We start from the raw sequence: 26,834 nt of genomic DNA on the forward strand, positions 1-26,834 counted from the left end.
GACTTCGTTTATGTTTTTGTTTCAAGGCTCTCTACAAGACTCCATAGAGAGCGTACCTGCAGCGCAGGCGTCCCAAGTAGAAAGGGTACCTACAGCGCAATTCTCAATGCTGGCCCGAAATTTTGCATCTGCATTCACTGTTGCTCGAACTTGAGCGAGCAATACAACTTGGGACCTCGCCTGCGCTTTTAAATTCAAATAACCGTTCTCGATCGCCTAAAAACCAAGAGCAATCGAATGAGAAACTAAAATAAGTAGGATATACAGGTATACAATGCATATAAAATCGACACGATCATATTACATAAAAGTGAAATTTCCACTGCCTGCAGCGGCTGGTTAATACAAAAACAAATGAAGTATCATCCTGATAGTGTCTCATTTAAGGACGGAGAATTCCTGTGCTATTTAAACGACAACATTGGCCTCTCAGCATTCTAGCAGAAAACAAGTACTGCACAACTAACATGTAATTGCTGTGCAATAGAAAGGAAAGATATGTTCCCTCTTCACTCCCATAAATCCATTTGCTATCAGGTGGCATCCGAGGTTCATATCTTAATTGCTTGCTTCCAAACACCTCATGGTAAAAAGAAGAGAAAGGGTCAGCAGGGGAACAATATTCCCGTTGTCCAGTGTAACTGTTTAACTAAATAGCTCCATGAATCTAGGAAAATCTCATAAATATGTGCTAGCTGATTTGCCGCAAAATCTAGCTCCCAGTCGTTAGAAATTAGACAAAGATTCAGTATACAAACCAAGTGGTCATACTGGTCCAAACTCCAAATAGGTCCAAACACAAGGTGGCTAAATTAGATTCCCAATTTTCTTAAGGTCTCGTCCACTCCTAACTCTCAAATTTTATAACATCATGTCCGTTGTCCACTCCTCTAAACAGAAAATGCCCACCCCCCCCCCCCCCCTCTCTTCAAAATTCACCAAATGAAGCTCCTCCCATCAACATCTCTCAAATACACATTTTTATAAAGTACAGACCAAAATTAAGTAGATAAATAGAAGTTCTTTTGGTAAGTGTTTCACCGTTGGCGTTGACCACCACTTCAGCCCATTAGCCAATCTCCTTTCCAGTTTCCATATCAAGTCCTAAACACTGTATTGTTGATTTAGTTTCAACAACATCATGAAATCTGATAAACAATAGCAAATACAAACTGCATTGTCATTTTGACCTTTTCCACAATATTAGGTAGCAGGTACATTAGAACCTCTTAATGGTAATTCACTAACACATAAGTAAATCCAAAAAACCAATGCTTCAGGTGCTACTTGCAAGTAAAAGAAAGCCAGGCATTCAAATTAGAACAAAAGTATACGTGTTTGAGCATTTGCCTTGCAAAAGACACTTCCAAGTGATCATTTCATGATCAAAGGTACAGTATGCTCCATTTTCTATTCCACTGCATTTAAACTCCACGAGATATTCTTCCCAAGTGAAGCTCTGATATAAACAGTGAAGCCGAAGCATCTAAACCATAGTATGCAAGGCGTCTCTATAAGCCAGACACACAAACCAAAATTTTCAAAGAACAAAATTCAAGCTTTAATTTGGGAGAGATTGGAGCTATGTCTTTAAACCCTACAAAACACATAGCCCCAACCTTCCCAGCTCAATTTGTGTGATTACATACTTCAAAATTCGTCAAATCAAAAGAAGACTTGATATTGCATCGCTTCCAATTAGCTTTTTGGGTCCAAAACTCTCAAAGTTAAAGAAATAATTTTCCCGAAACCCCCAACACCATGAAAACCAAAATCAACAAAACCAGTAAGCGTATAATAGTTATACACATATAGCCACACGGGGAGATATAGAGAGTACCTGGTAAGCGAGAGTTGAAAAAGAGAATCGCACGGATTGATTCTGCCAAATCGCAAAATACGGCGTGGAAGAGGAGTAACGGGAGCTGGGAGCCTGGGAGAAGACGAAGGGGCGGTCATGTAAATTAAGCGCATGATATGGGCATTTTTGGAGACAAACCAGACAGGCAGTCGCCCTCTACCCGGCCCAACTTTTAAGCGCAAGAACATGCTGTTGGGCCTCCTCTCCTCACATGTGATTTAGTCCCGAGCCAGGCTTTTGTTTGTGATAATGCATGATTGTCGATCACTACATGGTGTCATGGTTGGTGGATTGTTATGATGTGTCGGTTCTTTTGCTTGGCACGGGCCCTGGGCCCTGGCATCTAATCATTGGGCTCCATGACCAAAATCCATGTAGTATCATGGCCTACTCATGGGTCATGGTTCGTATGGTTCTTATGAGGCAAAGCCATTAATACTCGATAGATACGAGTCTGGTAGCTCTTTTTACTGTCAAAATGGACGGTGGAGCAATCAGCCTACATTTATGCACACACTTCAAACACCTCAATTCTTGTATAATTATTCATTTAACAAGTGTTGCATTCGATACTCTCATAGTGAATACACGTAAACTTACTCATTTTCTCCATCTTCTCTCTTCCCCTATTAATTTTAATTATGTGGATCTCGTAAAATCCACTTTTCTCTTTCTGAGAGTTACTTCAAATATGAAGTATGAGCTAAATTTATTACGTACGCTTGATGTATCAAGAAAGCACCATTTAAAGCACTCCAAATTACTCCCATTGGAGTTGTTTTACCTGCCTGCGTACTTCCTCTATATGTATTTATTATTGGTGAATTCCATCTCCTACCCACAACCCCCAACCCCTCTCGTTAATTACCGTTAAACTTACTGTAAGTGGTTAATCCTTAACTGTCTTTAAGCAATAATCAGGTTGCGAGATATCACCGACTTTTGAATTGTAATGAATGTCGATATGACAATATGTTTGTATTACATAAACCCCACATTGGCCATTGGGCCCCTTTCTTACTTCATTTGGATAACCTAATTATTTTCATTTATTGGATTATTAATTAATTACAGCTCAAGATTCACCCAAACAATCCAACCAACAATAGAAAACGAGTCTTCACTAGAGAAATCACACATCAGGCAATCACATATCTCCACGTGTCCAATTCTCCATCACTAAATAAAGTAGCAAACCAACTTTAATTAACACTTTAATTTAATTTCCACTCTACTTGGATGCTTCCTTAGAACTGTCGGCAACAACGATATTTCCCAGCTTAGCTGTCACTGCACACAAGTACACAACCTGGCAGCCCCGACACGTGGCAGCTTTCTATTCGTCCAATCACTCTCTGCTCCCCAACATTACAAATACACAGCCCTGTCTGTGTAGCCGGTGGTGTTTCGAGATATTTTCCCTCACTTTCTCGAGAAAATCTAGGCTTCGATGAAGTTTGGTTAATTAGTTGGGCGAAAATGATGAAGAAGAGGTCCAATGCACGCGGCAGAATGAGCGAGGCCGCAACTAATACCACGTCGTCAGCGTCAATTGAAGAAGATGTAGAGTGGGAGATGAGACCTGGAGGAATGCTTGTTCAGAAAAGAAGCGATAATAAAACAGAAATTCCGGGTCCGAAGTTTCGGATTCGGGTCGCGTACGGCGCGCTCCGGTACGAGATCTTCGTGAACTCTCAAGCAACTTTTGGTAAGCGACGACTTTTAGTTAGATCTGAATTTCTACTGCATTTTTATAATTTATTTGGAGGGTAGGGTGGTAATTTCCGGGTTGGTTGTTGACTTTGCAGGGGAGGTGAAGAAGCTTCTGACGGCGGAGACAGGCTTGCAGGCCGGTGATCAACGGATTGTGTACCGAGGGAAAGAGAGGGAAAATGGGGAGTACCTGGACATGTGTGGGGTCAAGGACCGAACGAAGCTGACACTAATTGAGGACCCAGCAAGCATCGAGAGGAGATGTATCGAGATGCGTAGGAACTCCAAGATTCAGAGCGCCCATCGTGCCATCTCAGACTTGACCATTGACATCGATAAGCTCATAGAGCAGGTTAGTATCTCATTCGAACGAGCTCTGTTAATTAATTCATTTTCATGTTCATTAATCATAGAATATTAGTCTGTAAAGTTTAATTTTAGTCAAAATTGGATTCTAATTACAAGTATTCATTTTCAACCTACTCAACAATTACATGAGTTATGGGAAATGCTGGTTCTTGTTGCACTTATGTGACTTTTTTTTTTTAACTAGAATCACCCCATAAAAATTTATCCTTTGAACACCCGATATGCGACTAAACTCGAGCCATCAGCTCGTGCCCACAAAAATTTATAAATTATGTCAAAGCCTAGCGCGTTGCCACAAAAATATAGCTCAAATTGAACCGGGACCTTCCTACTCCATAACGTTTCGGTGTTTATGTTACGCTAAACCATGATTTGATTAGTTGTAGCATTTTTGGGTACTGTCTTATGCCGAATAAATCATTCAGTAAACTCGTTGATTCAATATTAGGGTTTTTTTTTTATGACATGAACCTTTGGCCAATGTAAACTCCGAATTCAGGGTGGTTTTTTCGCTCGTCCTCTTATGTTTATTTATTGAATGGCAATCATTTTCAATTTTTTTTCACAGGTTTCTGCTATTGAAAAATCAATCTCAAATGGAGTTAAGGTACCAGAAGTTCAAATCACCACATTAATTGAGATGTTAATGAGACAAGCAATCAAGCTGGACTCCATTTCTGCGGAAGGAGAAGCTTCTTCTCTGAAAACTTTGCAGGTACATACAACCTTAATTGGATCAAGTATCTATATACGTTGAATTTTTAGAACCCAACAGTCTTGAATTGATATTTATATGCATGGTTGCTTGCTTTGCAGGGTAAGAGAGTGCAGAAGTGTGTAGAAACTCTTGATGTGTTGAAGATATCGAATGCGAGAGTAAAGGCAGTTGTTGTCACCACCAAGTGGGAGACCTTTGATCCTTCACCAACCACAGTACCCCAGTGGGAGTTTTTTGATTGATCAGATCAATCCTTCATTTCTTGTTCTTCATATTCATTCCACTGTAGCTATAGCTCAGCATAAGTGGGGTACAATGCTCGTGTACTTGTGACAAACCCTCCACAAGTGTACTTAATAAGTGCCGGGAGATTATTAGGTGTTTTGAGGTTTGTCCAAACTTTTTATGTATAGATTATGTTGTTAGAGATCTTGAAATTTGTTAGTCTTGTCCACCTCTTTTGCACATTTCTTTCTCGTCAACCTCAGCTTCACAACCACCCTACATAGGCAAATCATTGTTGCTTGTTCAAAATAACCTTTTTTTTCTCTGCCTGTGTGTATGTAAAGAGTGCATACAAGGTGTTTGATTTAATGATTGAAAGAGATCACGTGGCTTGGACTTCTGTAATTAATGGGGTTGTCCTTAACGGAAGGTCAATGGAGACTCTGACTCTTATTAGGGACATGACTTTGGAAGGTGTTGAGCCTGATGGGTTCACTATGGTCAGTTTGTCGTCCGCCTGCGCTGGGCAGGGTGCATTGGCCTTTGACAGGACGGTCCTTGTGTATATGTTGAAGGTACGTTTAAACGAGAACTTGCATGCTACTAATGCTTTGCTTGGCAAGAAAACACTTGGAACTCTTCAGGAATATGTCTAGATATCTATTTGACGTAATCTAGTTATATGCTTCAAAGAAACTTGTTACTGAGCAACTAGGACAATGAAAAGCAATTAAAAGATATTTTGAAAGCATGGAGAAAAATACCAAGGTTTCGGATTCAATCATTAATCTGTTTAACCATATAATATAAATCGAACGAATAAGTGTCAAGTAAATTATAAAGATCTCGTACCTAAATCGGTTTTAGTGCACTTAAGTCGAATTTCCCTAAACTCGATTACTACCATTTTATTGGTATAGGTCGGATGTTCCTAGATGTCCTTTCTCCATCTTATTGGCATAAATTAAACATTAGGAATTCATTAAGTTTTGTTGAAATAGGAATCATACAAACACACAACCTAATCAAAGAATCATGTAAATTTACAATTCAAGATTTCAAGACGCATTGAATCATACAACATCTTATTGTCTACATGACTCCATCAAATAATTCATATGCAATCCTAGTGGTTGTCAATCACAAGAATAAACACAAGAATTCAATAAGTATATAGAAACCGAGAATTTGTAATCAATCTCAAACACTTATAAATTTAGAATCCATACATGACAAAACAAGATTAAGGCATCCTCCTAACTTTTGACAAAAAGTTTAGCTAGACATAGTAATTAAATACAGCAAACTAAGGATAGAAGACATAGTTATGATCTTTTGAAGGAGTTGAGATGGAAACAAGTAAATTTCTTCACTTCTTCTCCACGGTGCTGCCCTCTCTCCTATTCAAACTATGTTTCCTAATTTCTTTCAAATCTTTTCTTTCCTTTTTAATTTTATCTTCCTTGTGCACTTCTTCGGCTGCTGTGTCCTTGTCTCCCCTTGTTTGACTTCTTTTAGGTCACCAATAAATCTGCTATATTTCAAGAATGGCCCTAACATGGGCTGGATTAAGTCGACTCTGAAAGGGCCTTAAATTAAAGCCGAAATCAAATAAGAAGCTGGAAATTTGCACTGGAACAGATTTCACAGTACACTTTGTATGCCTGTAATTTCTTCATCTGTGGTTCGAATTTAGCAAACTTGTCGTCACCGTAAAGCTTGAGAAGTCTAGTTTCTAACGCCACTGGAATCACTGCAATCGGGCCTCTGTAGCAATGGTCATGGTCATTTGAATAGGAGTACGTCAAATCTGGAATTTAAACTCAAAATAATCTTGTTTGTCCAATTACCTACAAATTCACTAATAAAACAATAGTATGTTTATGCAATTGACGTGCCCAAAAGGCTATAGAAACGGACTCTACATATTAAAAAGTTGTAACGGCCCAGCCCAAGAGGCCCAGTTTATTCAAAGCATGAATGGCTAAGATTGTCTCGTAAGTGTTATAATTTGTTGTGGGCCTAAGGCTATTAAGGCTCTGAATTTCTCACAGACGTAAACATTTAATCATGATTTTTAGTCTTGTTTGGTTCTTCCGGTGTTAGTGGGTTACATTGTTTTTTCTTGTTCTTGTTATTTCTTTTGTCTCACATCCCATCAAAATAGAGAGGGGATGCTTTTATATATATATATAGTTTAATTGTGCGGAAATTTTTATACAATAATTTGTCATCTTGTTATTTCTTTTGTTTCACATCCCATCAAAATAGAGAGGGGATCTCATTTTTTTTTTTAGTTTATTTGTGCGCAATTTTTTTTTTACAATAATTTGTCATCTTCTGATTTAAAAAAACTAAAATACAAGAACAACGGCATTGATGTTTTCAAGATCCCAAAAAAATACTTTTTTTTCAAAATAACATCATCTTCATATTTAAATATCAAAGCAATAGCACTTGACATTGTTACTAAGAGCATTTTGAGAGGATTTTTTTATAATGAAGCTGGTCGCAATAACGTCATTATTTTGAAAATAAAAATAGCCTTGTTACGTAGAAAATAAAATAGATTAATTACACTTTTTATTAGGATAATGCTAGAGACCCCAAAATATGACCCCAAACAAATCTATGTGACATTAAAATATATAGCCATTGATTAAAAATAAATATGTAGGGTTCATTTCACATCGAACACTCCACATTAAATGGAGATATTTTGGGATCACTTTTTGGGGGTCTCAAGCATTATCCTTTTTATTATTTGATGTTTATTAATTTTAAGATTAATTTGTATTTAAGCAAAACGTTGATGGCGATAAACATAAAGTAAAATAGAATTACAAAAGATGCTATTTTGAAAAGCTCCAAAATACAAAGAACAATGTTATTGATATTTTCAAGATCTACCTAATGCTGCCTCTGATGTAATAAATTCAGGAATATTATCGTATATTGTGTCAATACTAACTATGAAGTTGATTTTTATTTTCTCTCTCATTCTTAATATTCCTCTCTTCGCCTTATGTCTAAAGAACCAGGTTTCTAGCTTTCATATGTGTTTTCTTGTTTTGTTGTTACATCATATACTAAACAATGTTGTAGAAAGATTTTAATCTTTTATAGAATGTTCATCACAATCGTGTTCTGTGACTATCAATACAATCTCAATTACCCATCACTGGCACTTCCCAATATTAAAGGCAAGGTAACAGTTTCAAGGAATGCACTAATGTTGGAAATCCACGTTGTGTTTATTACTTCACGGTTGAACCGCCATATGGAATCTCTGTGGACCTTTCCTGATGTTTTGTACTTTGATCACATTGGCCAAAACAAGAATTTCACCATTCGAGTGACTCCAAGTGACATTGCGAAGGAGCATCACAGAGAAAATTATGCCTTTGGGTGGTACACTTGGATTAATGGTGACCATGATGTGAGAAGTCCAATTGTAGTTTCTTTAGCATAAGTTTCACCCTTCTTCTTTTTTCATTGTTCTTCAACATAAATCTCATTTGAAAAACATCAACGGATTGTAGTTCCTCTTATCTTTGTTAATCTTCGTTGTTTTTGTTTTATTTTCAAACACTGAACTCTATTGACACATGGATGGATAGTACTAACCCAGTTAAGATCGATGTTATGCACCTGATAGAAACTCCCACATCGGAAAAATAGGGGAGTTAAGTCCTGTTTATAAGGAGGGCAAATGCCAGTCCTTAACATGTCTAATAGGTTTTCATAAGAGCCCATGAAACATTAATATTGTGGAGTCCTATTGGATTACAGTCGGTCCATGGATGAGTGCACCCATGGATGCGGGCTGAGCCTATTGGACTGTTAGGGTGGGGTTTGGTATGGAGGGGTCCTTATCAGCACCCCATCCTCCATAACCAAGAGGTTGTGGGTTCACATCTTCTTCCCAACTCCCAAAACTTGGATAGTGCTGTTGATTTGTATCGCAAAATACATGTGGAATCCATTGGCCCTGACACTTTTCTTTTGGAGGCCATAGCTAAGTTGGCTGATGTTAGACTTGTGAAAATGTACATGGCACTACTGTTAGTAGAAATGGGTTTGATTCATTGTTATTTGTTCAAAACAGCTTGGTACCTTTTTTTCTTCTGCTTGTGGGTATGTAAAGAGTGCATACAAGGTGTTTGATTTAATGATTGTTAGAGATCTCGTGGCTTGGAATTCTGTAATTAATGGGTTTGTTCTTAGTTTAGGCCCACGGAGGCTCTGACTCATATTACATGGCTTTGGAATTAAGGTGTTGAACACTTGAACCTGATGGATTATCTATGGTCAGTTTGTTGTCTGCTTGCGCTGAGCTAGGTGCATTGGCCTTGGACAGGAAGGTCCATGTGTATATGTTAAAGGTAGGTTTAAGCGAGAACTTGCATGCTATTAATGCACTACTAAATCCGCGAGAGGGCAACTTCTACAATTGGAGCCAAAATATAGTGGAGATTATGTGCTACTCTCCAATCTCTATGCATCTGAGCCGCGATGGAAAGAAGAGGTGCAAGAAGTGAGGAGCACAATGATCAAAGAGGGTGTAAAGAAACACTTGACATCTATAATAAGCTCAGGCATATTTAAAGCTCTGGAAGTGCAAGCAGAGATGCAGTTGTTTCTTTGTAAAAGTCCAGTGAACAGAGCATGTAATCTCAAGTGGGAACTGGGAAGCAAAGATCAACAATTACATAGGGTCTCTGCGTCGAAAAACTGAGTGAAAACAGGCTGTAACTTAGCAATATTAGGTAGTGAGGATACAATACATATAACTGTTTGGATTCAGCAGACTTGAGCTAGAAAACTGAAGAACTAGTTAATCACATATGAATTGCTGGTGCAAAAAACCTCTATATCGTTTCTATTTTGGATAGCTCATTCAGTTGTCTTCTTCTACACATCTTTCGAGATCTTCATGCTGAAGCCTTTGAACATATGCACTAATTCTGAAATCTCCCCATCAATATCAACAGCTTGATCATTCCCCTTCCCCACCCTTTGCTTCAATCTATGCACTCGGTCAAGTCCAGACATTACTTCCGCCCCCATTTCCTCCATCGTCGCGTGAAGTGCTACATTTTCCTCTTTCAGATCTTTGTATTTCCTCTTTAAATATCGATACCCGTCAAGAGACCTCATAAGTTGCTCCGAGAGTGCCTTGTTACGTTCCTGGAGAGCTGCATTCCCTTGAACATCGCCACCGCCAGACGACTTCTTCTCCTTGTGCTGTTTAACACAAGATTGCAACTTTCCCAACAAGTTCTCGTTTTGCGATTTAAGGTCGCTGATAAGTTCCTCCATCTCATTCAGTTCGCTTACTTTCCTGGCGAGCTCCGATGCCATAATCTTTTTCTCCTTCCCCAAGCCTGAAATCATCATTTCTAGGCTCTTTCGTGCGGCTAAGCTTGCACTGAGATGTTTCCTCAATTTTTCCTTCTCATCTGTAATCAAGTCAGTTGGCTTTTTGTCATTCATGGGATGGTTAGGCCTAAGCTCTGTGTTGCATCGTCGAAATGCAGCCCTTCTTCTGGTGTTAAACGTCTGATATTTCTCGACTCGCGATTTCACATCATCTAGAATGGTCATCATTCCAGCTACCCTTTGCAGTTTTCGATCGTCATTGCTTCTGGTAGAGGCGTCAGAATGATCTTGGACTAGTTTTAACAGCAACTTAATATTTGTAGCAATTCCTGATCCAATAAATCAATCAATCATGGAATGTACGCAGCAATGTATCATGGATCTATACATACATATATGTGTCCTAAGCACCAAAAACATATAAATTGAAGAAAGAAAACAAAAACAAATAGGGGCATCTGAACTACCTTCTAAGCTATAATCTTCAGGCCTTTGATGATCCGATGCAGTTGTAGAAGAACGAACTAATTCTGGGGACGAAAATGCGCGAACCCTGCTCATACCCTCCTCAGCCATCTGTGACAATTGATTTGCACAAGATTAGTATACAATGAAATCAAGGACTAGCTGGGTGTCCTTGATTTCATCAAATTAAGATATGATTGATTGTATTGAGAGATCCAAAGAGAGAGAGAATATTGCTTTGTCCAACACTCTCTTCTCCTCCTCCTCCTCCTCCTCTCAATCTGGAATTTTTTGTCTGGGTTTGGTTTGTTTAATTGTATATGTTGTTGTTGTCAATTAGTGTGAGAATGGTTGGACATGGTTGTATTAGTAATGCGTAATTGTTGGCGAGACTTGAGAATTTTTCATTGGTTGTTTTTGGCCTTTTGACTTCCTTACACACACTATATATAAAAAGAGTTAGTTCCATTGGAGTCCAAGGAAACCAGTGCATGCTAGTATTTAAGATTACCTCCTTCAATTTTGATTGGTTTTCAGTTGAACTAACTTAGACATTAAGCGCAAGGTTAATGATCTGCACTCAGAGTTAATGCATGTTCAGACGGACACCAACGCTGTTGAGGCTAGTTCCAAAGAGCGTGAGCTTAAAAAGATGATTAATGATATTAGTTTACGCGAGGAAATGGCTTGGAGGCAAAGATCTAGAGTGGAGTGGTTAAAGTTGGGGGACAAGAATACTTCTTATTTCCACAAGTCAGCCAGTGAACGCCGTAAAAAGAATCATATCAAGCAAATCAAAAATTGCAGAGGCGAGTGGATTAAAGAGGAAGGGGATATTGCTAAGGTTGCCATAGATTATTTTCAGGGGCTTTTTTCTTGTACGGAGGGGCTAGTGGGGAGTCGAATCACTAACCTAGTTTCCACTCGGGTGACTGATTCTATGAATACAGATCTGTTAAAGCCTTTTTCTGGAGCTGAAGTTGAGAAGAGCCTGTTCCAGATGCATCCTTTAAAGGCTCCAGGTCCTGATGGTCTTAATGCCTTGTTTTACCAAAAGCACTGGGACATTGTGAAGCAGGATGTTACTGAATTCTGTCTAGAAGTTCTTAATGGAGACCGAGATTTAAATGCTGTCAACTTCACTAACTTAGTCCTTATTCCGAAGGTGAAGAATTCAGATGACATGACAAAATTTAGGCCTATAAGTCTCTGTAATGTTGTCTATAAGATCATAGCTAAGGCTATATCTAATCGTTTGCGGTGCATTTTTCCTCTAATCATCTCGGAGACCCAAAGTGCCTTTGTGCCTAATCGCCTTATCTCTGACAACATTCTGGTGGCCTATGAGCTTCTTCATTCCTTGAAAAATAGAAGATCCGGAGCTAATGGTTTTTGTGCTCTAAAGCTAGACATGAGTAAGGCCTATGACAGAGTTGATTGGAGTTTCTTGAAGGGTATGATGATTAAACTGGGCTTCCATCAAAACTGGGTGTCTTTGGTTATGAAATGTATTTCATCTGTGCGGTTTTCGGTTATGATCAATGGCCAGGCTCATGGGTTGTTCAGACCGGGTAGAGGTCTCCGCCAGGGAGATCCCTTATCCCCATTCTTGTTCCTCATTTGTGCAGAAGGCCTCTCGGCTCTCATTCTAGATGCGGAAAGAAATAAACTGTTAAGTGGAGTTGCTGCTAGTAGATTTGGTCCGCGGGTTACACATCTCTTTTTTGCGGATGATAGCTTATTGTTCTGCAAAACTTCATCTCAAGAATGCAATACCATCCAATCTATTCTGGATATTTATGAACAAGAGGCTGGCCAAAAAATTAATTTTGATAAATCAGGGGCCTACTTTAGTGCCAATACGCGAGAAGATGATAAACATACTATCCTGGATCGGTTAGGGGTGAGACATATTACTTCCCCTGAAAGATATCTAGGGCTGCCAGCGATTATTGGAAGGGCGAAGAAACGATCTTTTAACCATCTCAAAGAAAGAATCATGTCTTGCATCCGTGGGTGGAAGGAAAAGCTACTATCTCAGGCGGGGAAAGAAATTCTCATCAAAGCCATTGCTCAATCTATTCCCACCTATGCAATGAGTGTTTTTCGGCTTCCAAAATCTTTTTTTGAAGAGATCATGGTTGCTCTAAACAAGTTTTGGTGGAAGAACAAGGGTGATAAAGGAATCTGCTGGACCCAATGGAAGTCTATGTGCAAGCCCAAAGCTATGGGTGGTCTTGGTTTCCGAAGCTTTGATTCTTTCAATCTTGCTTTGCTTGCTAAACAGGGTTGGCGATTGTTAAAGAATGAGCATTCCCTTTGTTTTAGGGTTCTTAAAGCTAAGTATTTCCCTAACTGTGATTTCCTTCGAGCCTGCCTTGGGTCCAACCCTTCTTGGTCCTGGAGGAGTATTTGTGCAGGCAGGGAGTTGTTGGATAAGGGGCTGTTGTGGAGGGTGGGGAACGGATGTGATATCTCTATTTGGTTTGACAAGTGGATTCCTAGACCTTGGAAATTCAATCTGTGTACTCCTTTTAAACCCAACATCGGGCACTGGAGAGTTAATCAACTTATAGATGCCACCAAAGGTTGCTGGAATGAGGCCTTAATTAGGGAGATTTTTTTCCCAATTGATGTTGAGGCTATTTTGGAAATTCCATTGGGTGATGTTAGAGCTGTGGATGAACGACGATGGTTCTTTGATCCCAAAGGCCAGTATTCGGTGAAGAGTGGATACAACAACTTTGAAAATTGGCTCATATCTTCTAAAGATCACGCTGGATCAAGTGATTCTTCTAATTGTGCTTTATGGCATCATCTGTGGAAGCTAGAGGTCCCACCCAAAATTAAGACATTCATCTGGAGGCTATGCAACAATTATATCCCCACTTTTCTCAACCTCCAAAAGCGGACCATTAATGTTTTTGCTGACTGCCTTCTATGTGGAAAGGAGGTTGAATCAGTACATCATTTTTTGTTAAATTGCAGGTGGGTGCATCGGGCTCTTAGAGAAGCTGGGTTAGGCCATTTGCCTAAACTTTTCCAGGGGCAATCTATTTTGCAGTGGATGGATTATATTGTCCATCATCCCAACAAAGATGACAGCTCAAGGCTCCTAGTTTGTTTATGGCAGGTGTGGCGAATGAGGAACCAAATCCTTCATCATAATTCTCAAGGGGACCCGCGGGAAGTGACCAAGAGAGCGGACGCGATCTTAGCTGAATACAAAGAAGCTCAGGGTGTTGAGCTAGACCCAGATCCTGGAAGGACTGCCAGCCCAACTCATTGGAGTTCACCCCCTCATTCATTTATAAAAATTAATTTTGACGCAGCTCTTAAGGATTCCAAGATAGGCGTGGGCCTAATAGCAAGGGATGAGTCTGGATCTCATATTGTCTCTCGTTCCAAGTGTATAGCAGGTCCTTCAAACCCCCTTTTCGCGGAATGTCTAGCTGCCAAGGAAGCTCTCATTCTTGCGCAGGACTTCAACTACCAGTCTATCATCCTGGAGGGTGACTCTTTGCTAGCCATTTCAGGCTTAAATAGCCAAGTTAGTGATCTATCTGAATCTGGTTTATGTATTAGTAGGGCCAAGGAATTGTTTCCTTTATTCTGTAATGTGCTCCCTCATCATGTCAAGCGTGATGCAAATCGCGCAGCTGATATTTTAGCCAAACAGGCCTTGAGTTTCGGGACTAGACAATGGGTCGGAGATCCTCCGCACTTCATAGGGTCGGTTTTGGCTATTGATTGTATTTCTGTTTCTTCTTAATGAAGTTGTTTTTTTCTCAAAAAAAAAAAAAAAAAAAAACTTAGACATTAAGACATATATATATATATATATATATATAGTTGTTAGACCAAAAGTTAATGACATTATGGGTTATTATGACTACATATATATAGTTGTCACGTGCTAGTCATGTCGATGGTGCCATAATATTCTAATAAATTTTATTGTCTTTTGGAGTTTGGTGTGCATTGACTAAGTTTATCAAACAATGCGTACAAATTACGAATGTAAGACAAATCCATGAAAAATTTAAGTGTGGGATCATGCCTCCGGAGAGAGGATTGAAACCTGATAGAAAAATATGAGTGCCATGATCTCTATCATTTGGCCAACGTCATCATTGGCGTCTTTGATTTCTCGAAGGAGGTCAGAGAACGAGAGTTTTACCTATGGGTGGGCCATATGATTTTATTTTCTTGGATATTCAACGAAACCAATGAAACCCAAAATCCCATATCAAAATCGGCCCAGAAGCCCAATCTCGGCATTATCATTCATCGGCGACCACAAAAACCCTTTTATCATTCACATTCCGCACATTCGAAACACAAGGAAGCGAGCGATCATGGATGAACTTAAATGACCAAATTGCCCTCCAGGTATTTAATTGTAAATAGCAATATATTATGGGTCTGCTCCCTGCCGTGCAGCCTTATTGACTGCAAAGTAAGTGGTTCTTCAAGACCCCACGAACGTAGCCTGTTGTTTTGGCAGGCCTATACGTACATTTCGATCTTTTTCAAACACAGGCCACGTCAGGGCTAAGCCCATTTAGACTCCTACAGGCACAAGTTACGGTGCATGCAGCATGCACATCTCACGTGACCCACACCTTTCTGGTTAAATATACTACTCTCTACTGTTAACCATAGTTAAGCGATAAATTATTATTGGCTGGCATGCGACGTCGTTTTGGTGGAATCAGAGCATCCAATAGGAGTGTAACTTGTGTTGACTGACACATGCAATAATGGGTGATGCTAATTGTAAAAGAAGACCGACATCTGACCGGGCTATGCTATTGTTGACTTGACTCATCATTATACTGCAACACTACTACATTGACATTTAGAGCCGCACTGGCCGGTGACGCTTGTTTTTATCACAGTCGCTGATTCTTGCTCCTCCGCAAAGGAAAATTCACAACTGTAGTTTTATTTAGGGGTAGTAAAACTCGGTTCGATTCGGAAAATCGAATATTCGGTTCGGATAATAGAATTTTTTTTGTCAGGAATAAATCAAATTTGAATAAAATTTATATGTCCAAGATTTCGGGTCTAAATACAAAATAATAATCAGATTAGGTTATTATCTTATTTATTTATCCATATTTAAATCAATCTAGGTTTAGTCAATTAAATACGTTTAAAATATAATTTGGATTAAAGTCCGAACATGTAAATATTTCGTAAACGCGTGCTGTTGTCCGACCCATAATTGATTTTTAGCCACCCCTAATTTTACCGATCACACATGAAAATTAATGATTTTTCCAACAGTAAAATACGTCAAATTCTCATTTTTTTGTTGACTCATCATAAAATTGAGATTAGGGACTTTTGGATCAAAATTATATTTATATATCTATGTATGAGTTTGGCAATTAGAGTAGGAATTGATTCATCGCTAAAAGATGATCTTGAATATCCTAATTAATTGCAAAAGATCGTCCGAACCAATTCATAGACAATAGTAGTCACTATCACCAACTTGATTATCCAAGGACCAACATTAGTGCACCTCAATTCAATGAATGTTAGGTGAGTATGCTCCATGTCTAAAGTGAGGAACTTTACTTTTATTTTATGCACTTTAATAAATGAGCCCAAATGCCATTTAAGAGTTGAGGAAGTACATAACTTTATTATAATGGACAATCATATCTCATCCTCCATTTCTCCATTTCCATTGTATTCTCTCTCTCTTCAAAGCAATATATAGGATTGTCCAAATTAACCGCTCGATTGAACCAAATCAATTGGTCGATTATTGACAAAATAAAGAAAACTATCAAAGATATGTTAGAGAAAACTGACGGGAAAATTAAAAAAAAATCGTAAGAACTATCAATAACCGACTGATTGATCGGTTATTTTTATGTCAAAAACAAGATCGAAATCGACTGAGGACATCCCGAACAACACATATTTATATCTGCCTAACCCTAACAAAGTCATCTCCAACTCTCTCTTTAATTCCCATAAATAATAAAATTTTAATACCCTCAATTCTCATTCCCAATCAAGGAAAAATCTCAATTAATTAGATGAATCTCAATAAATATTTTTGTCTTTTATTAGTATGATTTATAATTTGGCATCCAACCCTACTACCCATCATCTATGGTTTCATATACTCATAACGACCACTATGATTATCCAATCTTTTCATGTCTCTTTTTGTAAATCATTGATTTCCTTTCATTTCATTTCAATCTTTTGGGCGCAAACCAACATGTCCATGATCGGAACACATGAAGTCATTGCCCCCATTGGGAGAGAGGTTCATGGGTGCGTGGAGGGAGAGCCACGTGGAAGATAACCTACAAGCCACGTGGAAGAATTATATTGGTCGTTGGTGGAACAGATATGTATTGGTGTGTGGGGTAGGGAGGAGGAGACATTGCCTTTAAGAGACCTGGTGGGGCTGCCTGGTTGGCAGGGGGTCACATGGACAAATTCTCATGTGTTGTCAAACCAAAGCTTCTCACTGGTCTTTTTCATATAATATCTGACCAGCCGGTGACGTGTGTGGTTACGCGCCACCGCTGGGAGTGGAATTATATTGGGTGTTTACACAGCTTGCATAGGCGCGTCAATTATCTAATCAATCTGCTCCAGTCTTTACAACCTCGGTGATAACAAAGATCATAAACAATTGGTATCCTAATTATCCTAACGATTAAATTAGTTACACATGATTTATATGTATCACGTGAGACTAATGGAGTTTGTAAATTTATTTGGATTATGTACGTCTAATTCAATAATTAAAAAAATTGGAATGCAACGCCAATATCTTTATCTTTATCGTTTCAACCTCGATCTATCCAAAAGAACCAAAGTTTGTTTATTTCTTTTCTAGTTTCAACTTTCAACCAAATTATTATCATCTAATGATTTTCTTTACTTGAATTTTATGTGCGTCTAACTCAAGAGAACTTGAATACCAATTTTCTTTACATCTTTTATCATTATTGTTACAACCTCGATCTATGGAAAAAAGAACCCAATTTTTTTTACGTCTTTTCCGGTTTCAACTTTCAACCAAATTATTATCATCCAATGATTTAAAAACTAATCATGACACCCTACCAAAAAAAAAGTTGAAAAAACAGAATCTAAACCGTGGATGTCAAGGCTTCGTCTTGTGTTGGCCCCCCCCCCCCCCCCCCCCCCCCCCCCCCCACATGGTACATATCATTATTGTCTTCTCTTGATTTTTTTTTTTAGGTGATTAAATAAACAAAGTATTTGACTAATTAAGTTGCTAGTCTTCTAGAACACCTGATATGGTGAATCTAGAAAGAGACACGTAGCATTCCACCCACCACGTATATACATGGAAATTACTCATTGTTTGTATACAAGCTTAGTTTATATTACATGACTCTGAATATAAAAATCACAGAAGTGCTAAACATCCCAATAATTTCAATTGATGAGATGTATAGACAATATTTAAAATGAGCACCAGTAAAAAACATGTTCGTAGATTATGAACTCTGATATTTGTGATTCCTAAGTGAATATGTGATTAATATTTCTCTTTTTTTTTCTTTTTTTTTTTGGTGCTAACATATGTGATCAAAGAATATTGTATCATATGTTTCACATTAAGATATTATATTCAAGATATTTAACCACCATATGTTACCTAAACATAAAACAGTGAAAAAAAAAAAAACCCTAAGGACATCTCGAATATTCACGTCTGTAACGACCGACACGTGGCGTCAACCCAGGCGTAGGTCAACTCCTAAAAGTAATCGAACGCTGTTGATTGTCCCTTACCGTTACCGTGGTAAAAACTCGTCGTTTGCTTTTTTAAACTCAAACCTGGGATTTCTGGGGGAGTAACCATCCGTATTAGAGCAAAGTTAAGCCCTTTAAAAAACGGGTGGGTTTTAACCTCAGCGGATCCGCGCTTCGACCCGAGTCGGATATTCGGATCCTTGTTCAACAATCCCGATATCAAGTCTCGCGCGTGGGACTCGAGCGCTGACGACGGTGCGTGAGTAGGAAAAGTCAAGGGTTTCTTCACGATGTTACGCAGCGTCATCTCGTTCGATGCAGCCGCAAACGGTGTCCCGCCGTAGATCAATTCATACATGAAAATCCCCAGAGACCACCAGTCAACGGCATTTCCGTGGGACCCACCGGAGGCGACTTCTGGGGACACATACTCGTGGGTCCCAACGAAGGAGGAAGACTTCGCTGCAACCGGCTCGGCCACGAAGAGTCTGTTGGGGGTCACGTTCTGGACTTTCTTAGACGGGAACAGCCTGTTACGGAGGCGAGAAAACCTGCTTGCGGTACCGTGCGGTCGGTTGTAGGTTAAGTTCGAAGGGGAGGCTGGATCCGGTGACGACGCGGATGATTCTACGGCTGGGATTGCGTCTGAGCAGAGCGACAGATCAAAATCAGAGAGCATGATGTGGCCGTCTGATCTTACTAACACGTTTTCCGGCTTTAAATCTCTGTAGATGATTCCCAGCATGTGAAGGTACTCTAACGCTACAAGAACCTCTGCAGCGTAAAACCTGGCCAAAATGTTCATACCATTTTTAGTTTCTCTTTAACCAAAAACTGTACAGACAGACTCTTCAAACTTCTAAAGTTTCCCAGAAACCAAACAGACAAAAGTAGAGTAAGGAAGAAAAAGAAAACTTTTAAAAGCAAAGATGTGATGTGATTTTTTTCGTGCATGACAAGGTAAAGAACAATGCCTGATCTGGAAATTTGATCGCAGAAAGTAACCAAAATAAGTTTATTCCGTTACCCAAATAATGGGAGATTTGAAAAGATTAAAATTTTGCGGCCAAATTGAAAGTGATTTTTCGATTAATTGTCGTAAACATATATCCATAAAAAATTACCACTGCCCCTGATTGAATAAGACTTGACAGAACTGCTAAAGCAGACAAGATAAGAACTCATCATCCTACCTTGTTAAGACTAGAAAACAAAACACCAGATAAATCAAATATACTTGCAGAAGAAAAAACAGAATTGAAGGTCGTTTTTCATTGAGTTTTTCTGGTAATTATTGAAAACTTCAAAAAAAAGTTTGGAGCTTTTTTGACATTTTAATTTTTAAAAAATATTTTCACATTATCTAGAAATTGGAAAAAAAAATCAGTGACGAAAAATCGGCCAAAATGAATGTACCTTGCAGAGTACAAAGAGAAGCGTTTGCGAGGCTGTCGATGTCTCAAAGAATGCAAATCGCCGCCGCAACAGTATTCCATGACAATACACGAGAAATGTGAAGCCTCGAACTCCGCGTACAAAGTAGGCAAAAATGGATGATCCAACATTTTCAAAATCTTCCTCTCCATCTCCGCTCTATGCACCTTCTTTTTCACCGCCAGAACCTCTTTATCCACAACCTTCATCGCGTAGGAACACCGGTCATCCACTCTTCCTCCGTCACATCCATGATCATTTGACAACCGGCAGAGGTAGACCGTTCCAATGTCGCCGGACCCGATGCGGCGGAGAAGACGGAAGTCACGGAAGCTGAGGCCAGACTTCCGGCCGAAAGTGGCGGAGCGGATGGCGGAGTATGCGAAGTCGGAGGAGCGGTGAGGCTTGATCGTGAGATTCTCCGGCGAGGACCGGCAAGTCGGGAGGTCGAAGGAGATGCGGCTGAAACTGCTACAGCTCTCACTGCTCATTGAACTATGGCTACTTCCGGAATTTGCGGTCTCCAAACTCGTATCACCGTCGGAGTCGCGACGGCCACAATTTAACATCTCTCTTGCTAGAGAGAACTGTATCTATACGCGGAGGCCTAAAATTAGGCCAAAAGGTAAAGGAATCAGAATCAAAATCTGATAAAAAAACAAAAGTTCAGGTGCCGAAGAATTCGTTAGCAAATATGGTTAGAGAGTCTGAATTTGAAACACTTTTTGTAGAAGGTGGGTTTTGGTGATGGAATCAGAATCTGGTGAAAAAAGGTGCAGACATCAAGGGAAAAAGTAGTGAAACTAGCTTTGATTTGCTGCTTCAATATAAAGAGAGAAAGAGATTCATAAATCAGAAGGAGAAGCTTTGAATGCACTCTTCGGATTTAGCAGGCTTTTCTGGGAACAAAAAAAAGGGTTTGATCAGTCCGTACCCAGAAGAAACAAAAAAAAACTCAAAAAGACGGAGAGAGGGGGACTGGTTAGAGAGGGAGAGGGAGAGGGAGAGGGAGAGGGAGAGTGAGATACTGAGACGGTTGAAAAGTGGGGGGTGGTTGGGGGTATTTATGCTGGGATTGTACGGAGGGGAGATTATACAGTGAGGTTTTGGGTTTAACCCTGGTTAACTCTCTTTTTACCGTTTGATGACGTGGGGTTGCGGCACGTGATTGAATGGTCGTTTGGTTGGGTATCACGTGGCATGGGTTGCTTTTCATTTTTGAAGCCAAGCTTTGGAATTTGCTTTTTGCAGTATCTTTTGCTTGATGAAATTGCCATTTCACACACTTTTTTATTTGGCAGTAAAAAAGTTCTTCAAAGTTAAAAAAACTTACCAATGTCAACTATTGGTCAAGTTGGAAGAAGGAAATGATCCCAGTAAATGGGATCTCAGTCATCTCAGTGATTAACATATCACTCTCTGATTCAATCATCAAGTTTTATAAGCCCCTACACTTACATCAATTAAGGAACAAGATGAATTATTGGGATTACTGAGTTCCATAACATTTTTGGAAGGAAATTCAGGTTTGATCAGTCATCTCTAATTGAACTCAACTTAATGAAAATCAGGCAGTTTACTAACGTATAATTACATGGTTTCGAAAAGAAAATCCAGTGTATGTAATGTAAATTTCTTTAGAAGACAGGCTCTCTCCTAAAGTTAGAGGATAACTTGATTTTAGAGTATAAATTTGGTTACTTTAAAAGTAGCTTGTCTTTAAAACATAAGTTTAGCTGCGAGATCGTAATAGGCATATAGAAGCTAGGAATATTCAGAAAATTAGAAGACATGAGCTACAATACAACAGGGGCCCTATTCACCATAATTTATCTCCTAGACACGGTACATTACAGTAGTTAAATTTGATGGTTGATTTATACTGTCGATGGAAAAATATGCACGACCTTAAACATCTATTCTTGAAGGCAAGGGGTGACGTCGATGGCGAACCTCTCGATACTTGCAAGAACAAGAATAGGCAGTTCTTCGTGGTTCGAGAATACTCTAACGCTTAAGTTAGTGTCTTTCTCAAAAATCAATTAAAGTATCTTATATATGTTGTAATTCATATTGCATGCATACCTCAATATGAGTTTCATCGTCCCTTCTATATGCGCTCTAAGTCGCCTGTTGGGATTTTCATATCCCTAATTGTTAGGTATGTTGAAATGAGTTGTGATTTGATCTCGACATTGAGATGGTTGAGGTTGTTGCACTATGATGATTTGTACTCATCTGAAGGCTGGTTTGAATCCTTTGATTTTGAATCCCTTTAAATTTGAGTCCTCCTGGATTAAGGCAAGGAAGTTTCTTGATTTCTTCCTATTCCCTTGTCACCTATCGTGTCGACTAAGCATAGAACTTTTACCTATCCACACCGTAAGATCGTAAAAGGCATATAGAAGCTAAGGATATTCAGAAAAAGACAATGGCTATAATACAAGAGGGGCCCTATTCACCATATAATTGATCTCCTAGACACAGTCCATTAAAGTAGTTGATTAGATGGTTGTTCTATATTATACAAAATCAACACAATAAAAGCATATAATGTATGTACAATGTTAATCACATTCGACCCATCATCGAATTTCCATGTCATATGCCATCTTCACACAGAACTAGCTAGTTAGTGTATAACTTTAGCTACCATGACGTGAACTTAATTTGCTGGAATTGAGCAAGAAAATGGGACAGTTCAGATGGATTTCAATTTAAATCAACATAACCAAATTAAATTTTTTAAAAAAACAATGCATGCATGGCATGTCAGAAAGATAGGAAACACAACGACTATGGTGAAGTAGTTAGAGAGAGGAGATGGAGGGGGGGAGGGACCCATGCAACCCATGAAGACAACAAGTCTTCAAGTGACTAATTAAATAGGGTTTTGTATTATTGTGTACTCAATTTTCACACTTTTGGAAGGGAGTGTGTATATATATATATATATAGAGAGAGAGAGAGAGAGAGAGAGGGTGTGTGTATGCCCAAAGGGACCCATGAGGGGTTCTGATGAGAATGGGTGTTTTGGAAAAGTCGAACAAAAAGTGCAACAAGCGGCAATTTGCCAATTTGTGTTGTGCAATCAATAGAATCATGATATTTCCTCCAAAAAGAGAAGCCATACACCCATTTTTAAGAGACTTTGTTTGTTGTGTGGTGTCAAACAGTCATTGAAGGATTAGCTTTACTATTTAGAGACATGATCAGTATTTATAGGAAGCCATTGAGGGTAAGTGAAGAAGTTCAATTCGTTGCATTTTAGTTGTACCAAATTGTCTAGTATTAAATCACATATGTTTATTGAGGTAGTTGGACATGGATGACATTGGGTTTTGGTTCAATTTATCTTACCGTCAGGTGAATATATATGTTTTCTTTGCAAGGACAATGACTGTCTGAATTTAGGCCTATATCATATATCTAAAAGACAAATTTATAATATATCATTATCGGTTAGTTAAAAAAAATTTACGAGTGATAATCATTCTAATTTTTTTTTGGTATTACGCGGAATATATCACAATTTATTGAAAATTTAGATATGACATTTTAATTAAGTTTAAAATTTATCATGGCTTGGAGAGAAGTTCCATAGACATGTAAAGTTGATCACACTTAAATGAAGAAGCAAGAAATACAATCAATATTGAGAGCAAAATCATTCAAAAAAAAAACATAAAGGAATGTAGAATAAATTATAAGCCAGCTCATATAGCAAGTGACCCAATTACAAGGGCCAATCATGTCACATGTGATATTCATGATTAAAAAAAGAGAGAGGAAAAGAAACCAATTATTCTGCTCTCATCGTACTATGTGGGGTAGACAAGATGATCCAGCTAGAGTGGCATTCAATGGAATTATTTGTTACTGAATTTCAGTCAAATCGTATTTACTCGGAATGTCTTGAGATATCATTATTTTTGTTATAATGCATCAAGATTTGACCCAACTTAACGTATGGTTAGGTTGTTGTGAGCGTGTGTATGACTATCAGAGTTTAGATCCATATCGAATGTCTCAAAAATAAATTTAAATGATGTTTAGGGGGCTCGGAATCCTATACCCACTAATACGGGTGATAAAGTAACAATAAAGCATGTTATGTTAAATCAAAACACCTACTAATCTTAATTATTAGCAGATTTCGTGGGCCAAAAAGATTACCAGCTTTAATTTGTTTTGTCCATTATTTGCTTCTTTTGGTATATGTTTGGCATCACGTCATGTTTTCTGATTCTTTCTTTGTATGTGTTGGATGAAAAATAATTAGAGACAGAAATCAAACACTAACCCTTAAATCCTAAGTAAACAGTTGAGATTAATTACAGAATCTTTATAAGATATGCTTTAATTTCTATGATGCTTCCTTCACATATCTCATGGGGACATCATCAGTATATACATATATATATATATATATATATATATATATATATATATAAGTTGAATTATTGATCTCCTTAAAAGATAGTATAATTAAAGCCAATAATCTTGGTTTACTAGAAAAGTACAAGACAGCTATGTAGGGGCATGGTAATCAGTGAAATTTTTTTGACATTTGATGTAGGATTAGATTTGTTAATTAATTAATATTCACACTATGATCTTAAACAGAATCTGGTTTAACTACTATTCACACCATCATCTTATTAAACGCAATCTCGTTTGATGGAATTGGCCAATCGATAATGACATCTTGTGATTTGCTTAATGTCTTGGGGAATATAAAATATTTTCACAAGTGTTATAATAACCGACTGGTCAGACTGGTTCAATCGACATTTTCCAGTAACGTCGGGCCGGTTTTGATATTCACCCTTTAAGCATTTGCACATAATCACTCAACTAACTCAATTGAACCATTCGGGCCAATTGATTGAATTTTTTTATCCTTCGAATCAATCTGTTGAACGTTTCAAAAACATGACCCCTTTTAAAATACATGCTCATGGATCGATACACAAATCAGTTATAATAACACTTAAAAAAAAAATAGCAGAAACTAAAAACTACTTGATGTTGTGATCAGTTAATTACACCGTCACACAATTGTCAATAAAATTTTAATTCGATAGTTTTCGGTAATCACACCAAATTATTAATTATGAGTCTCAGTCAACAGTAACCACTCCATCAAATGATCCTAATTAAGTATTATCTTTTTTTTTTTTCCTTAAAATTTTGAAGTATTGAATTTAAACAATTAGGGCACAAGAAAAATGATTTAAAATATATTTAAAGTTTAAATAAGATCAGAAAAGACAGTGAAAACACCCAACCAATATTCCCGCTGTTTTGATAGGCCGACAAACGGACAAAATATGTCACAAAACTTTCACTTCAACTTATATTCATGCATATATGTCAATATATATATATCAAACAATATATATATATTGGGTTAGTTGAAAATATCATGTACCCTACACACAGTAATATAATATTAATGGGTGTATTAAACAAAGATTAAGACTAATGAAATGATTACGTCAAGTACAAATAAAGAAAATTTAAGAAAAAGGTGGCATATCCAAGTTAGGAATCAAAGTCTATGTTTCTTGGTACAATAAACTATGTTGGTGAAGCTGTTGCGATTGTTTTCTCTGTCTGCTTGATCTTGTCTTAAGACGAATAAATTAATTTGTGGATTGCATATCTAAGTTCTAGATCCCCCAACATCAAAATTATCAAATACATTCTTAATTATTTGTTGTATGTACGTAAGAGAATCTGTAGGGTTTTGTAGTCACTGTAGTGTGGTGAAAATCCAGTCAGTCAATTATTTATGAACAGATTACCTGGATCTATAGGCAGTTTTGGGACATATAACATACACAATGTCAGAAAAAACAGCAGATTAATACTGTATTATTATGGGTTAATTTGCATTTAAAGATGTAGTCTAGAACTTAACTACTATATTATATATTATTTAGGCACTTATTTCAATTTTAAAATGTACTTAGTAGCTTAACTTAGGCTACATATATTTGTCAAATGATGCCCAACATCTCTCTCCAAAGTTTCCCAAATATTCTTATTAACTTGTAAGGTGTGTACGTGAAGAGTTGAATTTGAGCATGCTATCCCAGCCAATTCTCGAAGATTTAATTAAAGATAGGGGTGTCTTTGGTCGATTTTGATAAGTTTTTATCTGTTTTTTTGACATAAAATTGGCCGACCTTTCAGTTGGTCATTGACGGTTTGATTGATTTTTTTGATTTTTCAATTAGTCACTAGACAATAATCGACCAAACGATCGATTCGATTTGATACGATTTTTTGACATAAAGAGTTAATTAAAGCAACATAAAAAAGTGGGCACTATAAGTTGGCGGTAGGCTACTTCAAATCTTACTGAGAGAAATTTGAGACCTGCTCCAATCTAATGTGGGTCTCAGAAAACTGGGCCCATTAAAAAAAGTATGTTGGACTCATATTTTGGGCTTCAATTTTCTACACTTGTGTTCATGGGCCTAGAATACGAGCCCTAGCCCATACCATAACGTATTCGAAGAAGAACAAAGCCCAGACCGGTTTGTGATTTTAACAATACAAATCAAACTTCATATTGCAAAAAGTTTGTAATTTCCTACATACGTTGGTTCTTGTGCTGTTTGTAGTGGTTCTTCGGTTCTTGTGGACTCAAAAAATAGAGTAGTGGAGAGTAAATGAATTGTGAAATTTTACGAGGAGGCAAAAGAATGAATTTTAGACCTCTTGAAATTTTATCTTGTTGCATTTACACCATTGCAACAGATAAAATTAATAGGGCACCAAAAAGAAAAACTGAACCAAACGGTTAACCGACCAAATGTTGGTTACTTTTAAAAAAATTTAATGAAAACCGACCAAAAATCGATCGAATAACCGAAATAACTGATTGAT

At 38.0% G+C, this 26,834-nt stretch overlaps 3 protein-coding genes and 1 long non-coding RNA gene across 4 annotated transcripts; 1 reads left to right on the forward strand and 3 right to left on the reverse strand.

The window, feature by feature from the left end:
* Window positions 1–34: 34 nt before the first annotated feature.
* On the reverse strand, window positions 35–2,022 carry LOC120014596. Its single transcript, XR_005471590.1, has 2 exons — window positions 1,841–2,022; window positions 35–216 (listed from the first exon to the last, which is right to left on the reverse strand). It is a non-coding gene; the product is annotated as an uncharacterized LOC120014596 (long non-coding RNA).
* Window positions 2,023–3,247: 1,225 nt separating this feature from the next.
* LOC120014573 (BAG family molecular chaperone regulator 3-like) lies at window positions 3,248–5,126 on the forward strand. Its single transcript, XM_038866557.1, has 4 exons — window positions 3,248–3,569; window positions 3,670–3,926; window positions 4,512–4,658; window positions 4,760–5,126. Exons 1-4 carry the CDS (start codon window positions 3,341–3,343, stop codon window positions 4,901–4,903), a joined length of 777 nt encoding a protein of 258 aa, XP_038722485.1. The 5' UTR covers window positions 3,248–3,340; the 3' UTR covers window positions 4,904–5,126.
* A 4,499-nt stretch (window positions 5,127–9,625) lies between these two features.
* On the reverse strand, window positions 9,626–11,124 carry LOC120015408. Its single transcript, XM_038867830.1, has 2 exons — window positions 10,736–11,124; window positions 9,626–10,597 (listed from the first exon to the last, which is right to left on the reverse strand). The coding sequence occupies exons 1-2, from the start codon at window positions 10,842–10,844 to the stop codon at window positions 9,801–9,803; spliced, it is 906 nt and encodes a 301-aa protein (XP_038723758.1). The 5' UTR covers window positions 10,845–11,124; the 3' UTR covers window positions 9,626–9,800.
* Window positions 11,125–18,366: 7,242 nt separating this feature from the next.
* On the reverse strand, window positions 18,367–20,933 carry LOC120014771 (protein kinase PINOID). Its single transcript, XM_038866826.1, has 2 exons — window positions 19,917–20,933; window positions 18,367–19,288 (listed from the first exon to the last, which is right to left on the reverse strand). The coding sequence occupies exons 1-2, from the start codon at window positions 20,501–20,503 to the stop codon at window positions 18,505–18,507; spliced, it is 1,371 nt and encodes a 456-aa protein (XP_038722754.1). The 5' UTR covers window positions 20,504–20,933; the 3' UTR covers window positions 18,367–18,504.
* Between the last annotated feature and the right edge of the window lie 5,901 nt (window positions 20,934–26,834).

This window comes from Tripterygium wilfordii, chromosome 14 (genome assembly GCF_013401445.1).
Source record: "Tripterygium wilfordii isolate XIE 37 chromosome 14, ASM1340144v1, whole genome shotgun sequence".
NCBI lineage: Eukaryota > Viridiplantae > Streptophyta > Magnoliopsida > Celastrales > Celastraceae > Tripterygium > Tripterygium wilfordii.

Excerpts from the sequence above, each read along its gene's own strand:
- LOC120014573 (XM_038866557.1), top strand. The coding sequence starts at position 3,341 with ATGATGAAGAAGAGGTCCAATGCACGCGGCAGAATGAGCGAGGCCGCA. Across the intron at positions 3,927-4,511 it reads TCGATAAGCTCATAGAGCAG|GTTTCTGCTATTGAAAAATC; the intron begins GTTAGTATCTCA and ends TTTTTTTCACAG. Across the intron at positions 4,659-4,759 it reads CTTCTCTGAAAACTTTGCAG|GGTAAGAGAGTGCAGAAGTG; the intron begins GTACATACAACC and ends CTTGCTTTGCAG.
- LOC120015408 (XM_038867830.1), bottom strand. The coding sequence starts at position 10,844 with ATGGCTGAGGAGGGTATGAGCAGGGTTCGCGCATTTTCGTCCCCAGAA. Across the intron at positions 10,598-10,735 it reads TGAAGATTATAGCTTAGAAG|GAATTGCTACAAATATTAAG; the intron begins GTAGTTCAGATG and ends TTATTGGATCAG.
- LOC120014771 (XM_038866826.1), bottom strand. The coding sequence starts at position 20,503 with ATGTTAAATTGTGGCCGTCGCGACTCCGACGGTGATACGAGTTTGGAG. Across the intron at positions 19,289-19,916 it reads TTCTCTTTGTACTCTGCAAG|GTTTTACGCTGCAGAGGTTC; the intron begins GTACATTCATTT and ends CATTTTGGCCAG.